The following is an 18055-nucleotide window of genomic DNA, read 5'->3' on the forward strand; positions in this document are numbered from 1 at the left end:
TGATGTACTCGTTTCTGTACTGATGACAATCAGTATGGAACTGTGTGAAAAAGGAGTCCAAATCTAAACCAAGTTTCTTAAGAAAAATTGGGCTGTGAACATAAGCAAAACAGCGCCTAGAGGACTGCTCCGTTTTAATTATCAATTCTTTCTCCATAAAGACCATTTTTTACACTCTCCTAAAATGTTTCCACTTAACTTAAATGTAATTTTAATTTTTTAAACTTTAAAAATTCAGTTCTCCTTTAGTGAACTTGGCATGTCAATACTGCAGCATACTAATACTACTTTATAAAAGAGATAGTTTAGCAGACACCTTCAGCATGAGGGCAGCCTTAAAGCCTTCTCCAAGTAAGGAAGGTATTCTCCCGAAGAGATATATCCTCCCAGCAGTTCTATTGTTCTTTTGAAGCACCAAGGTTTGATGACCATTACAGGTCTCATTTGTTCTACTAAAGTCCCAAAGACCAACTGATAACCAAACCTTTGGTCCTCTGCTGGAGCACATTTACCACAAATACCAACTCTGTTCCATTTAAAGAGGCAAAATGAGGACCCTGTTCTTGCTTCTCCACCATCCCAGATGAGCCTGCCTCCGGCTAATATCACTGGGCCTGTTCTGAAACTGGAGGCTGAGCCCCATCCCTACTGGGTGGTCCCAGCAGCCTCCAACACCAGACCTGTGCCCACATCACAGCTATTTCCCCGACCTTCTGCCTCTGCTGCTCCATCACCCCAGTTATCTTTGTCATTCTGTGAGGAAGAGCAGAGAAGACAGAGAGCAATCTCCAGCTTAATCCCTCAGCATCCTGGGCGGGGAGGGGGTGGTTAACTACAAAGACTCATCACCAGCACAGCAAGAATGTATTGGAAAATCAACTGGTGTGTGGGTGAGTGGGTGAAGTTGGAGGCAGGTGCCTTACCTCTTATAAGACCTCTCTAACCCCAGTGCTTTTTTTTAAAAAGTTATACTAGAATTGCCTACATCTCTTAGCTGAATTCAGACTGTCCTCTCATTCACCAAAATGGCTTCAATCAGTGGAAGGGGATGAAATACCCAAATCTTTGAACATGGATACCAAACTGTAAGGCAGACCATTTGCATCTTTCAGAACACACTGTGGAAGGGAACATTCAGAGCTGTGATTTTCATTGTTGCCTGCCATGTTCAGAAACTAAACACTCCATTTTGACCAAATCTAACCCAAGGAGGAAATTCACTTCTTATTTACCAGGAACCACAGCTTCTATAACTAATTTTACTTGTAAAAACTATATATAGAATAGAACTTTCAGTTCCACTGTTTACTTCTGAACTGAATTTTTAAATGAGCATTTTCTTCTTTTGGAATTAAAAAAAAAGACTTTTGTTACAGAAAACAACATATAAACAATTAGCATAAATAATTAGCATCCAAATCAGTTTTTCTCAGGAAAAATTCATACTGTGACAAACGTCCTTATATATGTTCTCAACAAGCATTAAATATTTTTCCTTCAAACACAAAAACTGCTTTAGAAATTAATTTTATATTGGGGGGGAAGCTTGAGGGTAAATTTTAGGATGAGAGAAAGAAAGTAAAATCAATCAAAGACAGAGTTTTGTAAAAGATGAATATTAAAGTGAGAAAATATTATGTGAATGTGCTGCACAAGAGATTCTGCCAGGAAAACAAAGTTGAATAAAACATAGTACTAAACTGTATCAGAAAATAAACTGAGGTTCAAAGAGCGATGAGATGAGAGTTAAAATAAGAGAGCTGGTAACGTCTCATATTGCAAAAAAGCCGAGGAGCCAGAATCCCTGCAGAAGAGGTCAGAGAAGACAGAAATTTGGTTATAAAGAACCTCTGAAGTCAGAGAGGCCTAAAAAATTGTGCAGAAGTGAAAAGTGGAGGGTAGAGCTTAGACAAAGCAGTGTGAAAGGGAGGAACAGAACATGAGAATCCACTGAGGCAGATTAATGAGCAGAGGGAAGTTGAGGAGAGTGACACGGCTACAGCCAAGTTCAGAGACAGCATTTGACAAAGTAACAACTGGACACGGTGACCAAGGGGGTTTTAATTGCTTATACTGGGGGTGGGGGAGGGTGGGGAGACCACGGAGGTTTCAGTAATACCTGATTAGAAAATAACCATTAATCTACCACAAATGTATATTGTTCCTTGAAGAATTTGAGTGAAAAAGTATGCCACTGAAAGTCTTAAAAAAATGTACAAGTTCATAACAATTATGATCTCTTGTTCATAACAATTGTGAACACTTGTGATCTCTCACAAAAGTTCATGAGATGTAGTTCCACATCAATACCATTGCCCAGTGCCAATTCATTTTCACTAATTGACTAAAGCTGAATGTAGATCCCTAGAGGTGGATGGGAAGAAGACCAATTATTCGTACATGGGCCCAACTTAACATTCAAAAAGATGAATTGGTCCAGATTTCTGCCCTGGGATTTTAGAATTGGAACAAAAATTAGCTTGATGAGAGTTGAAAATAGAACTGGATCATATTTAAAAAAAAAAAAAAGGCTGGTGAAGAGGCTGGGAAATAAGTAGGCCTGCAGAAAAACTTAAGTGACCAGCCTAACCTTAAAAGTGAGAAATTAAGATTACAGCACTGTTCTCCATCACTAAATGGTCTCATTGATCTTACTGTTTTAGGGTTATTAGAAATCTTCATTCCTTTCAACAAAACCCAATATTACCCAAGTCAGAAAGGAACTGTATCAAGAGGGCCATAACAAAGGCAAAACCCTTATTTTGATCACATGTGCATTACTACCAATTTTTATCGGTAGTATAACTGCTATAGCAAACATTTCCAAATACCAACCATCATGTTTACACTTATATTTCCTCAGAGTTCTTGTTATGTGGAATTATAAGTCAAAAGATGTGTGTGTCTTTTGAAAAAACCTCCAGAAGTTATTTTACTCTACTAATGTATAGCCACAATGTACAGAAGTAAGGAAAAATGTAAAATTTAAGTGAAATGTGAAAAGACATTTTCCCTTCCCTTTTTCCCCTTCCCTTCATCATCCTTGCTGCAATGCAGAGACATCACACAGGGAACAAGTCCCTAGTGCCAGGGGGATCAAGCTCAGTAATGTGGGGCGGTATCAGGGACCAAATTCAGTCTCATGCAGCATTTTCAGCATTTTACCACTGAGCCACATGCCTGAGCCCTCTCTTCTACTTTTATTCTAGGTTTTAAGGCAAAACTGAAAGGTTTTGTTCTTTTTTTCAATTCAAATCAAGTGCCCTTTCCTTTTTAATGAAAGACTGAGTCTCTAAAACATTCCCTTTTCATATATTTGTCAGTGTTTCCTTAATAGTTCCACAGATTCCTTCTAAAACAACTTAAATATCCTAAGATTTATTTATTTACCATATATAATTCAATAGCTTGAGTATATGTTACTTTGTCTGCATATATGTAGGATATGTATACCATTACCACAACCCAGTTTTAGAATATTTTCATTACCCAAGAAATTACCATCAGTTGTTTCCAATCCTTATTCTCACTGCCAGCAACCACTGATCTGTTTTCTTTAGCTATGAAGATTTGTCTTCATGAATATTCCCTATTGCTGGAGTAGGCAATATATGATATAAATTGTTTACATCACTTGCTTACATCAATGCTTATGACATCAGTCCATGTTCCAACATGCAATTTGTTCTGTTTTATTGCTTAATAATAACCCACTGCATATACATATGTATATATATATATACACACTACAATTTTGCTTATCGGTTCACCAATTTTTATCTACTATGCATAATGCTAATGCTACTAAAGACAGTAATATATGTCTCTGGTAGATAAATATTTTTATTTCTAATGAGTAAGTAGGAGTGGAAAGGTTGGGTTACATGGTTTATATTTAACTTTTTTTTTTTTTTTTGCTTTTTGGGTCACACCCAACTATGCACAGGGGTTACTCCTGGCTCATGCACTCAGGAATTACTCTTGGCGGTGTGCTGGGGACGACCATATAGGATGCTGGGATTTGAACCCGGGTCAGCCGAGTGCAAGGCAAATGCCCTACCTGCTGTGCTATTGCTCCAGCACCTATATTTAACTTTTAAAGATATCACACTGTTTTTTTCTAAAATGGCTGTGCCATTATTTTTTTTTCAGTACCACATTCTGCTTCTTAATACACCCACGTGGCTAGTCATATTAACCTATTTAATAAGATTCTTGGAGAAAGGGAGATAGCTCAAAAAGAAGAAGATATACTTTGCACGTGGGCACTCTTGGTTCAATTCCCAGCATACATGGCCATTTATACATGGCCAAAATGTGGCCCCCAAGTACTGCCAATTAGGGTTCAAAAATAAATGAAGTAAAATAAAATTCTGTGTAAACTCATATTCACACACAAATAATAATGTACTCCACCAGTGAATATAATGACTCGAAAGCGAATGTGATGTGTTAACTCTGCTTCCACAAACCAAAGACCACAATATAGCCGTCCTTTCCCGGAGACAGGAAAAGAAAAATAAGAACATGGTCACACAAAATCATCTTTTAAACTCTTCTGACACAAACGCAGATAATGGAAACCAAAATATATATACTACCAAACATATCAGAGAGATTGGTGATGGTATATTTGGCAAAACTGGGAAATTATGCTTTCAATTCTTTTTTACATTTGAAGGGAACTCTTCTATTAGTTACACAAATAAAGTTTTAAAGATCACCCATGGAGTAGCACAGATTGATAATTTGTGTTTTTTTCATTTAAGAACACAATTCCATATGGATATAAAATTTATCAGACTCAGCTCCACAAGGTATATCCTGAGAGGCCCCCCAAGCACCACAGGGAGTGGTCGTAAAGGCTTCTGAGTAATACCAAGGTGGTACTGGTGGTCCCCAGGTCCATCCATGGGCCCTAGCATTAAACCATGTAGCCAGTGGACTAAGTACCACTGAGAGCAGCTTCTAGGACCCACTCCTTGGGAGAACTCACACACACACACAGACACACACACACACACACACAAAATCCTGTTTATTAGATGCTCAGGGGAGTGGCAACATGTGTGGAGTTCACAAGAAGAAAACCATGAAGAGACACACTACTTCAGGGAGACTAGCAATTGGCACAAACCCATAAAATCCTGTTACGAAAATATCAGATGCCACATCTTAATGTCCAAAAGGATTAAAAAAATACTCCATGGCATAATGACAGAACAAAAGTTCCTACCAGAGATGCTGTGCATTTTTGTACAATCTCAGCCACCACATTCTACTCCTAATACTAAAATAAAAAAGGGAAAAGATAGAATGAGAAGTCTTTTTTTTTTTATTTCAAAGTCCTGAGTTTGAAAAAGTGATGACACATAGGCAGTTGGAAGTCAAACTGGAAGTAATACTGTATCTCAACAGTCAAAAGCACAAAGTATGAATACCAATATAACAAAATACTACTCGGCAAAAAAAAAGTCTACTAATGCACTCACCATTATGAATAAAACTCAAGAGTATAATTCTAAAGAAAGTAAATACAAGTCACTCCAAAATAATTAAGTTTCTTGACAAAATTATTGTAATGGAGAATAGTGATTGTCAAGATTAGGGTTTGGAAAAGAGTAATGACTATAGAAATGACGAAAAAGTTCCTCTGGGCTGATTCCTGACCCTTAGTAACTACATGAATCTTTACATGTGATAATTCTGAAAAAATAAGATAAACAGGAAAAGCACACGTTGTCTGACTTACCAGCTTAGTTGGTAGAACAGGACATAAGAGGAGATGTAAAAATCCAGTGCCACAATGTAGATCAAATGACAGATTACAAACTCCGCATGTGCAAAACCCTCGACTGGAAGCCTACACTGTGGGAAATACCCTTCCCCACTACCCCCCACACTCTAGCGCAGAACTATTCACCCTCGAACAATTTACAAATGCTCAGGCCTAGTAATCCCAGGTCCCCCAAGCACTGCCAGGTATGGCAATTAAAATTAAAAACTGGTGAAATATGAGCAAGGTTTTCTTTCAGTTAACATTACTGATAAATTTACCATAAATGTATTAACTTATCAACGGAACTCTAAACTACTTTCATAAATGCTATCTGAGCCTAAAATTATTTTTAGGGATTAAAATGTTGTGTACATAAAGTTATATCAATAGTCGTATGGTAAATCACAGTGCTTAAATGTTTTTAAATAAAATTAATTTAATACATATTTTAAATGTTTTGAATAAGCTACTCTTAGACGGGGTGACTCCAAGGAATGGAAATTTCAGGAATGGAACTAAGAAAGAGATTCAAATTCAAACTTCAACTCTTAAGGAAATCTAGATTAAAAATCCAGAAAAATTAGATGTAGTCAACCTAGACAAGGAAGCTCTACTGCACTCTATTATTGCTATTATATTCTTTCTTATGACTCTTCCCTAATTTAATGATCATCTCATAAACTCACACTCATAACTTCTAGCTAATAAAAGAAAATCCAACCACAAAGAAACTCACCGGACTTATCCCATCCCATCTAAATAAGACTACTTTCTCCACTTGGAAAAAAAATGAGATGGTCAAAAAAGAATGTGAACACTTGAGTGAAGGTAGGCACCTTTACTACCTTTTGTCTTTTCATTTAAGAAAATAATTCCATAGGGACATAAAACTTATCAGGGATCAAACCAATCACATAACAGCCCTAGTAATACCAGGCACATCCTGTTAAAGTTAAAAGATAAAGGTGAGGTTAAAAGATAAAGTTAAAATCCCAACTCTGGGCTGAGGAGACAGAGCAAAGGGCGAGTGCCGATGCTCTCCGTGTCAGAGACCCATGGTGGCACTACAAAGAGCCCCTGGCACCGTGCCAGAATGTCATATGGTTGAAATCATAAAGTATTAGCCACTTCAGATTATTTTCTGGCACTTAGCATAATGCAAATAAGATTCTTCATTGTATATCCATGACTTGATTGTTCATACTTTTTAGCACTAAATAACATTTCATTTTATAGATGTACACCAATTTAGCTCCCTTTGGGAAGGCATCTTAAACGCTTCCAAGGTTGGGCAATTATGAATAAATCTGTAAACATTCATGTTCAGGTAATGTGTGAATATCATTCTCCAGTTTCTTTGGGTATAGTCTTATGGACATGACTGCCAAATCACATTACAATGACATTTAATCTTGAAAGAAACCGCCAAAGCATTTTCCAAAGCTGCTATATCAATTTTACATTTCCATAAGCAATCCAATGAGAATTCCCATTAATCCACACTCTTACCAGCACTCAGTATTGTCAACGTTTTAGATTTGAGTCATTCTAATAGGTGTGTTGTAGCATATCAATATTATTTAATCTCAATTTACTAATTAAGATACTTAGCATTTTTCATATGGGATGGAGCGATAGCAAAGCGGTTGGACTTTCGCCTTTCACATGGTTGACCCATGTTCAATTCCTCCACCCCTCTCGGAGAGCCCAGCAAGCTACTGAGAGTATGGAGCCCACACGGCAGAGCCTGGCAAGCTACCCGTGCATATTGGAGATGCCAAAAACAGTAACAATAAGTCTCTCAATGAGAGACGTTACTGGTGTCCGCTCGAACAAATCAATGAGCAACGGGATGACAGTGACTGTATTTTTCATATACCTATTTTTTAATCTTTAGATCTTTTGTGATGATAAAAAAAGAAAGAAGTATAGATCTTTTGTGATGTCTGTTCAACTCTCTTCCATTTTCAATTGTATCTGCTTTACTATTGTAGAGTTTTAGAAATCTTTGTATATTTTGGATACACCTCCTTTATCAATGCTTGTAATTATTTGCTTCCAGTCTGTGGCTCATTGTTTCATTCTCTTTCTTTGCTCATTCACAGAGAAAAAAATTTAATGAAAGGGCTGAAGAGATAGTACAGCCTTGCAAGCAACCAACCCAGGTTTGATCTCTGGCACTGAATATGGTTCCCTGAGCACCATCCAGTGTGAATTTCCTCCAATCTTTAAAATGAAGCCCAACTTACAAATAGTTTCTTTACTGGACCATGTTGTTAGCATCATTATCTTTAAAACTCACTGTCAAATCTAAGGTGCAAGCCTTTTTAATTACAAAAAAATTTCAAAGAAACATCATTGGTTCAACCAATTCCTAAGAACTATGAAAAGTAAAATACATAATACACCCAGGTAGCGTTTTCAGAGCAGCATTTTTGTTTTGTTTTGAAAAAAAAATTTGGGGTGAGGAAGGGGAGTCCCATCCAACAGTGCTCAAGAGTCAATGCCAGCAAAGCTCAGGATACCACATGTAATGCCAGGGGTCAACCTGGGGCTATCATGTAAAAACATGTACTCTAACCGTTGTAGCTATCTCCTTTGTCCCTAAAATAGAATTCATACCAAATAAAAAAAACATACATATTAACACAAATGGGAGAATGGCTCCCAACCAGGGCTCAAGAGAACCAGAGATTTTGGACCAACAGCCAATGGGCCTGAGGATGCAGTGCTAGTCAGGCTCTGTGGTGCCAAGGAGACACATGGGTCACCCTGGTGATGCTCAGGGGGTCCTCCAGGGCACCAAGCCTCCAGTTCTGCACTGAACAACGCTGGGGGACCATGAGTCCCCATTGCTGTCCACAGATAGTATTACCAAATAGCTTAAACTGAAACATCTGTCTTCAAACTCTGATGGACAACTGAAAAATAGATATAAATGCGTTAATATTTATATACTGAAATTAAAGGTTTTACAAAACAAAAAAAAATATCCAGGCATATTTATAGAACCTTACGAGGTAATGGAAAAGAGATAAATTTGACATTTTAATATATTTCTCAAAAACTGCAGAGTCATCTCATTATACCCATCAAAATATATATTCATATTTGGTCATGCTATCACGTCAGGGCTTAACAAAAATCACTTCTTAAAGAAATGTGGGGGGGCGTTGTTAAGTCTGACTGGAATTTTAGATGCTAACGAGACGATTTCTGGCAGTAGCAGAATGATTTGTTTGTTTTGTTTTGAGTCACAAAAGGCCTTACTCCTGGTTCTGTGTTCAGAGATCACAACTTGTGGGACTGACCACAGGGGTTCTGTGGGTAGAGCCAGGTTCAGCTACATGCAAAACAAGCGCCTCACCATTGTATTATCACTCTGTCCCCACAAAATGAACACTTTAATTTCAATTCCAAGGAGTCAGTCTCAGGCAGTGGAAGTGCCTCAACTCCAGGACTATCTGGTCCTTGAAACTATTTTTTAAGAGAAGATATTTTCCAATAAAGTTTCTTTTCTTTTTTTTTTTTTTTTGCTTTTTGGGTCACACCCGGCGATGCACAGGGATCACTCCTGGCTCTGCACTCAGGAATTACTCCTGGCGGCGTTCGGGGGACCCTACGGGATGCTGGGATTTGAACCCAGGTCGGCAGCATGCAAAGCAAACGCCCTACCTGCTGTGCTATCACTCCAGCCCCTAAAGTTTCTTTTGAAATGCATACATTTAGGAAAACACAGTGGAATTCAACAAGCCTGACTAATGTGAAATTATTAGAACTTCAGCTTTCCGTACTGATAATATATATTCAATACTTATGTAGTTTTTCTCTTTAAGTTACAGAATAATTTTTATCTGTAAGAATATTCTCAGAAGCCCTATAAAGTGGAAGTATAAAAAATATTTAGGCTTTTTTTCACTCTAGAGAAGACCATATTCTCTTAAGACACCTCTTTTACTTTTATCGATAAGAATATTCTTTTTTTTGTCTGTTTGTTTTTGATGCTGAAACCTGGGAGTGAACCATTGATAAGAATATTCTCACAAGCCCTATAAAATGGATGTATAAAAAAAATTTAGGCTTTTTTTCACTCTGGAGAAGATTATATTCTCTTAAGTACACCTCTCTCTTCCCTCAAATTAAATAAATTTCTTTAAAAAAAACTTATTCTACTTCAAAAATATATAAAAAAAATGTATAATATGCCAAACCCTTGCATTATCACTTCCAAAGGTAGTATGAATGACTTCTAAACAAAGACAACATCTGATTATAGCAAATCATTAAAAAAAATCAACATTTTGTGAAAATTATAATTCATCTTATAGAAGATGAGTTCTTTTCTACATATCAACTATTAAAAACAACTGTCCTAAGAATTTGCAAAAAAAAAAAATTCCTTCAAAATATACCACAAGCACACTTAAAGCCTAGAGACTGACCTGATACTACTACTTTTAATATAAATTTATATTAAACTATACTACTAGGTGACACTTCTCCAACAGCAAGTCCATAATAAATGAAGCCCAAAACTCAAAGATTTAATTCGTATTTCTTTATTACCTAAAAATTCCCTATTATTCTTAATCTAAACTTCTTAATTATTTATAACTACTCAGAAATACTGGTTATAACAAGTTTTCCTTTGCTGAAGTATTTTTTGATAATTGCTTCAGCTATTTAGATATAACAAGCAAAATAAAGTAAATTACTGTGTGCCTAATAAAGGGTAGGCTTGAAGGGATGGTTGGGAAAATGGAGACAATGGTGGAGGGATGGTCACTCTGGTGGTAAGATTGATGTGGAACATTGAAAGCCTGTAACAACAGTATAACCATGGTGTTAAATTATTTTTTAAAAATTCAAAACAATTCTTAAATTTGAGGAATAAAGCTATAACTATAACAGGAAAAAAAATATTGGTTATAGGAGCCAGAGTGATAGTACAGTAAGTAAGGCGTTCGGCTTGCACACGGATGACTGGCATCCATTATACACTTGCCAGGAGTAAATGCTCAGTGCTGAGCCAGGACCTTAACTCCTGAGCATCACTAAGTGTGGCCCCAAAACCAAAACAAATAAATAAAAGATTAGAAAAGGATATACATGTTATAAAAGAAAATATAAAACAACAAGACATATGGCTAAGGATGTGGAGCAACAGCTAAGACACATTCCATGCAAGCATAAGACCTAGATTCAATAGAAAAATTAGTCACTTAAAAGAAGGCAAAACTAAATTTACAGTGCACATACAATGATTTGAAAACCTGTTCAACTCAAGGAAATAACATGAAAGTATTGAGTTATAATCTACACAAGCAGAACGAAGGTGATTTCATGTTTCCCAATAATAGACACATATTTGTAAATAAATACATATTCTTTGTAGTATTAAACCTTTTTGTTTCACTTTTGGCCACACCAAGCAGTGCTCAGGGCTTACATCTGGTTCTGTGCTCAGGGATCACTTCTGGTGGAGCTCAGAGGACCGGATGGGATGCCGAGGATCGAACTCAGGTCAGCTGCATGCAAGGCAAGTGCCCTACCCACTGTACTATCTCTCCAGTCCCAGTATAAAAGGTTTTAAAAGATAAAATATACCACATCAAACAACTAAAAGTACCATTCTGATCCTCAAACAATTATCTCTTCAGAGGGATTTAAAAAAAAAACACCTTATCTTGCAACAGCTATTCAAAATAACAGTTAAGACAATTACAGCGTTATCTACCGTCATTTAAGTGAAAGTATCTATTGCTTTCCAGCACACTGGCCAATATGCTTGATGGCAAATATAGAAATTATCAGTTACAATAGAAACTACTCTTTAAGGAAGTAGCCGTCGCCTTAAACAGAGTCCCAGTTTTCTCTCCCTTTTTATCTTGTAAGTGAAGCAAATTAAAATGTGCTGGCAATATATAAATATATTTGATATATCTTGAAATGAAACAAAATCCAATCCCCTTTACCTTTTACTAATGATCATCAAAAAATATGTTAGCCAATGACAAAATGAATTAGAACATGAGCCAGGATATTTTAAAAGTAGGTTATTATTCTTAGACAATTTGTGAACAAAACAGGGAAAGAAAAGTAAGCCTGTCCTATTAAGGAACAAGGCTAATTAGCTTGCTTAAGACAATAAGACTATTTTTTTATGTATATAGGAAAGACAACTGACAAAAAATAAATCATCAAAGGAAAAATAAGGCATGACCTGCTACACTTCCAGTTCAGTCAAGAAGGTAATCTTTATTCTGTTCCTTCCTTCTATTTCTAAGTCACATAAAAAGAAATAGGACGAGGTTCAAAAATTAGAGCCATGAATAAAGGAAGTAATCACACAATCTTAAGTGCCAATCTTATAATCTGTGAATCTTAACCAAGAAAGAAAAGTTTCATGAAACTGAAAACACAAAATCCAATATAATTCTGCAACCTAGAGGACAGTACAATCTTTAAAATAGTGATACCATTTTCTTCTGTATTGATTTTATTTTGCAAATATATTTATATTCTTTCTGCTAAGTCACTTAACAAGATAAGCTTATCTCTCTTTATGACCTCAATTTCTACTTGATAATAAACATGATAGAACAAACTTAGCTTCCGCTCTGCCAAAAAGAACTTTGAGCTAGTATGTGGGTGTAAGTATTTTCACCAGTGTACTGAAAGGAACTGGTTCAAAAGATTTGAATTCTTTCATTCTAAAATAGCCATTCTACAATTCTTTAGGATTATATCACATTGCTTTGAGTAATAGTCCCCTTTAACTTGAAGAAAAGGTGTCCTGGGATTTAAACCATGGGTATATTTCTCAGTCATTCAACAGTATCAACAGTGGTTCTTGCTTTATTTTATTTTTAATTACTGTGCATTGACCCCCCCCCCCCCATTTCCCAGTTCTATCAGTTCATCCAATTTCCAGCACAACAAACCCATCACAACCTACTTATTAATTTACTTACAGAGGACATGGGAAGGGAAAGCCCCACTAGGCTGAGCATAGTAGTGGTGACCGTACTGTCATGGTATCGATACTGGATGCTGCTGTCATTACAGAAAAAGCCTCTCTTAAATGGATATATTTGGCCAAAATTTACACAAGCCATAGGCATGGAAGCTGTTGGGGAAGGGAAAAAAAGACACAGATGATTAAATTCAATTCACTTCATTGGGAAGTAAAGTCTATTGAACGGGATGCAAATCGTAATCATATTTTCACTTTTTTGATCAATATTCCATAACAGCCAAGGGTGAAGATTGAGGAAATCATGCAGATAATCCACTTATTCGTATAAGCACCACATTAATTTTTTTGTTTGTTTTTATTATGGGGCCACACCCGGCGGTGCACAGGGCTTACTCCTGGCTCTGGGATCACTCCCCGTGGGGCTTGGGAGACCAGATGGGGAGCTGGGGATCTAACCCAGGTCAGCCACATGCAAGGCAAGCACCCATCTGCTGTACTATCTATCTCTCAGGCCCTTAGCATCACAGTGAACCAAGTTTAACTTTCTTGTTTTCATTATTCTGTTTGTTTTTTTTTGTTTGTTTGGGGCCACACCCAGCATTGCTTAGGGCCTACTCCCAGCTGTAGGTACTCAGGAATTACTCCTGGTAGGGCTTGGGGAACGATACGGGAGCTGGGGATAGATCCAGGTTGGCCAAGTGCTAGGCAAATAGCTATCCGCTGTACTGTAACACCAACCCGGATTCTCTTGTTTACATTGACCTCTGATTTTAGAGAGAAAAATTGGCTGATGGGGAAATGAAGCTGGGAAAAACAGAAAGGTTTCCTATAGTTTGTGTATTGTTTGTTTTTAGCCACACCCAGTGGCCTGCAGGGTCTAGTCCCAGTTCCAAGCTCAGAGATCACTGCCAGTTTCAAGTTGAGTTTCACTTGGGGGATCATTTGGAACTGAGGATTCATCCACTAGAGCACATACAAAGCTTGTGCTCCAGTCCTTTAAGCTGTCTCTCTGGTCTGGTATTTTGTAACTAACTGATTTTCGATTGTTTAGTATTTTAATAGTACGCTTATGGGGAAAATGAAAACTCAATAAACACATATAATAACTAGTAACATCATAATAAATTCAGTTAATGAAAGAAACAAAATTTTGCTTCACATTAAAATTTTTCACAAGGCTAGAAAAAAACAGAAAAATAAGTATATTTCTTATACTAAGTAAACTCTACTAATAACAGAAACAATTCCTTTGTTTTCTGAAACAAACTAAACATTATTATTATTAGACCTGGCAGAGTTCCAAACTGATTTAAACACTTTCTGTTGATATTTTTTCATCTAAATAAAATTACTTTCAGAGGCAAAATAAAAAACAGTATAAATTTTTTTAAAAGACAGTATAAATTACAAATTATTTATTTCTTAATCTGTTCAAATTTACTATGACTTTAAGGCTTTGCCTAAGTCAAATGTTCAAGCATCTACTGTCTATATGCTCATTATTGTTCAAGCTATATATAGGGGAGACAAATTAATGTAACAATGACACTGGGTTCAAGAACCTGAATTTGAATTGCGTACATAGAAACAGAATATATACTCAGAAAATAATTCTTTAAAGTAATACCATGAGAGATTGGGGGGGAGGCTGATGAAATTGTTCTGTATCTTGACTATGACAGTAATTCCACAATCTAAGCATTTCTCAAAACTAAGGAATTTTATATAACATTTTACAAATGTATTGCATACTTTTGTAGATGTACAACAAAGTTTTATACAATTTTTTAAAATAACATAAAAGAAAACAGGCATTTCTAAAATGGCAATAAGAGATCCTAATTCAGAGGTCAATGTGAATTGAAATAGAAAGAACCATTAAGGAAAAAGTAACTGAGCTGAGTGTGAAATGGCACGGAAATGGCAGGCAGGATGGGAGGGTTCAAGGAGAGCATTTAGTGGTAGAGGGAATGCAAGATCAGCATGAGGTCACGTCAACAGCATCGAGGGAGTAAGCAAGGAGTTTTCCAGGTACAACATTCACAGCCAACAATTACTACATGCTCACACGTGCCAGGCAATCGGCTACACAAATTTATGCAATCCTTACCTCCCCTGGAAAACATGAACTATAATTCCCCCACTTTCCACAAAAAGTGATTATAAGGCCAAGAGAAATAGAAAACCTTGCTGAAACTAGTAAGTGGTGGAATCAGCATTTGCACATTGGCTGTTTCTGGAGTCAGCCTCTCATGGAAGCCAGTTGATCTGGTTAAATCAGCAGGGACCAATTCTATATTAAAAGTTATTCACAATTAAATATATTTACAATTAAAACAAAATTGAACAAAATCTTTGTTGTGAATTTTGTGACTCTGAGAGGTTTTGCAATTTTGTGACTCTGAGAGGATTAGAGAGTTATATTGGGGTGGTATTAAAAAAGAATTATACATTTAAAATACTGTTCTAAGATTTCTAAGGAGATAATCAGAACCTTGAGCTATAAATACAGAAAAAAAAAAGAGTTATTGATTTGTTTTATTTCCCAATGACCTGTACACTGGGACTTTTTAAATAAATAAAATACTGATCTAAGAAAGGACTTGTCCTTTTAATTTAGAAATAAAATATCACTTCCCTCTTTTGCTTAGGGTCAGCAGCAGGGTAAATTGGGGAGGGAGAAATTAATTTAATGATAATGATGTAAATACTTTAAGAAGTAAAAAGGAAATATTTTAATACAGCTTAAAAATAATCCAGTAATTAAATTATAAGAAATATGATACCAACCAAAATAGTACAGGATGCACTGGAAAGTCTTCTTTGGTTATAGAAATACCTGGCAGTCTGGTTATGAGGCAGATGTGAAAATGACACTTTAGGGTTCAGAGTTAAGTAAGGTTCCACTGCTAGAAAAGCTGACTGATGGGGCAGGGGTGGGGTAGCTTTGTGCTGAGAATACTGCCTTTGGGTGGTATTGCATCTTCTTTCGAAGGGAGTGGTTTAGGGGATTTGGGCCACATCTGACAGTGATTAGGTATCATTGCTGGCAGTGCTCAGAGGTGACTTTTGGCAGGGCTTGGGGGACCATATGTGGTGCTGGGGACTGAACTGGGCTCAAACACATACAAAGCAAGGGCCTTACCCCTGCCTGTATTATCTCTCCAGCACCTGATACTGCATCCTCTTAAATGCTCAGCCTCATCTTTCCCCATGCAGTCTGTAAAATTCCAATCACACTGAACTATTTGTTGTTGATGCCTGCCAGAACATAGTGTTTTAAAAACCCTTGGTACCTTATCAGCCTTCCAACGAGGATTCTTGACCTCTTGTTACCCTTAAAGGCCTAGTCAGGCACATTCCCTGCTTAACCATCCCATGGTACTTTGTACATATATCTACTACACTGTATTTTATCTTCCACATGACTTGGCAGTAACTTGAGAGCAAGGACTATATTATTCTTTTTTACAGGCATAAAATGTACCCGAATAAAAAATATACTATGAGGCCAAGAGAAGAATACTCAGGGTAAGGATCAGAAGTATGGGGCTAGAGCAATAGTGCAGCAGATAGGATGCTTGCCTTACATGCATTCAACCTGGGTTCAATCCCTGGTACCTCATGTGGTCCACTGAGCCCCACCATGAGCAATCCCTCAGCACAGAGCAAGCAGTAAGCCCTGAGCCCCATCGGGTGTGGCTCCCCCAAAAAAACACAAAACCGAAAAAAAAAAAAAAGAACCAGAAGTAGAGAGATCCAAGTTATTAGGGATCATAACTTAGACCAGAAGAAAAGGACACAGTTCTGAGAAATAGTCTAAAATCAAAACTAAGAGAGATAAAGCAATATGTTAAGGGGCATATCCTCAGTGAAATCATAAAAAGAAACTGATGAAAACTGAGAAAGAAAGGATTACATGTTCTAGAGCTGCTCTCTAACCTCTGGTCTACCACCCTGGTTCTAACTACCAATCCACGGATGACTGTGCAGAGCAGGAGGAGCCCACATATGTAGAAGTGTTGAAGAACACTGCTCGAGAAGTCAGGGATGACTCATTCTGCAACATATGGTGGTTATTTATTTTAAACGGAAGAAACGAGTGGAGCACTAGGGCAATGTTCCCAAGTTATCCCACATGGTGAAATCCCTAAAGTATCAGTTCTTAGGATTCATGGATGATCTCCTCAAGAGTCTAATGAAAATATCAACCTACTCAAAAACATACATTTTTACCATGCAGTTCTACAATCTGCACATGTACATTTGTATGCACAAGCCTATGCATGCACACACACGTCAAGAAAAATAATATATGGACACTTCCATCATAAAGGTATAAGAAACATAAAAATAACTAATATCCTAAAGCACACAAGGTAATCAAAAAATAAGAACTCAAAAGCTAGAATTAACTGAATGTGGTGGTATTCCTGTATCTTCCCTTAATTCATCCCTTTCCTCCTCCTCCTCCTAGTTTTACCATTTTCCCCATCATTGTTCTTTGTTTTCCACTATTCAACTACTTCCCTACATTAAAAATCTAAAATCTTTTTTAAAAAAATGTTTGAGGGGCATAACGGGTAGGGCATTTGCCTTGCACGCAGCCGACCCACGTTTGATTATCCAGCATCCCATATCGTCCCCTGATCACCGCCAAGACACTGATTCCTAACTGTAGAGCCAGGAGTAACCCCTGTGCATCGCCTGGTGTGACCCAAAAAGAAAAAAAAAAACAACCAAACAAAAACAATGTTTGAGCCACACTGAGTAAGGCTCAGGGCTACTCTCAGTTATGTGCAGGAGTCACTCTGGGTGATACTCAGGGAATCATGTGATGCCAGACATCAAATCAGGGCTCCTGCATGCAAAGCAGTTCTTTCTGTAAAGTTCTTTTCCAGAAGCAGTTCTTTTCCATAAAGTCTTTTTTTTTTCTTTGAAGTATCACTGTATCACTGTCATCACTGTCATCCTATTGCTTATCGATTTGCTCAAGCAGGCACCAGTAACGTCTCCATTGTGAGATTCGTTGTTACTGTTTTGGGCATATCGAATATGCCACAGGTAGCTTGCCAGGCTCTACTGTGTGGGCGGGATACTCTTGGTAGCTTGCTGAGCTCTCCGAGAGGATGGAGGAATCGAACCAGGGTCGGCCGCGTGCAAGGCAGACACCCTACCCAAAGTAAAATATTTTTACTTGGAGGTTTTTGAAGGGGAGGAGGGAGAGAAAGTGGGAGAGAACACAGCCTTCCCCAAAGGTAGAGAGAGCCCCTACATACATCCAACATTATATAGAA

At 37.3% G+C, this 18055-nt stretch overlaps 1 protein-coding gene across 2 annotated transcripts in view; it reads right to left on the minus strand.

Annotated features, from left to right (window-relative positions):
- PLPP1 (phospholipid phosphatase 1) overlaps positions 1-18055 on the minus strand; it is a 73688-nt gene that overhangs the window by 28295 nt on the left and 27338 nt on the right. The window contains exon 2 of one of the 2 annotated variants that reach the window (XM_004608434.2): positions 12754-12908. The exons of the other annotated variant lie outside the window; for it this stretch is intronic. Within the exon in view, the coding sequence (XP_004608491.1) occupies positions 12754-12908 (155 nt within the window). The remainder of the gene's footprint in view (positions 1-12753; positions 12909-18055) is intronic. 2 annotated transcript variants of the gene reach the window in all.

This window comes from Sorex araneus, chromosome 1 (assembly GCF_027595985.1).
Source record: "Sorex araneus isolate mSorAra2 chromosome 1, mSorAra2.pri, whole genome shotgun sequence".
NCBI classification, from domain to species: domain Eukaryota; kingdom Metazoa; phylum Chordata; class Mammalia; order Eulipotyphla; family Soricidae; genus Sorex; species Sorex araneus.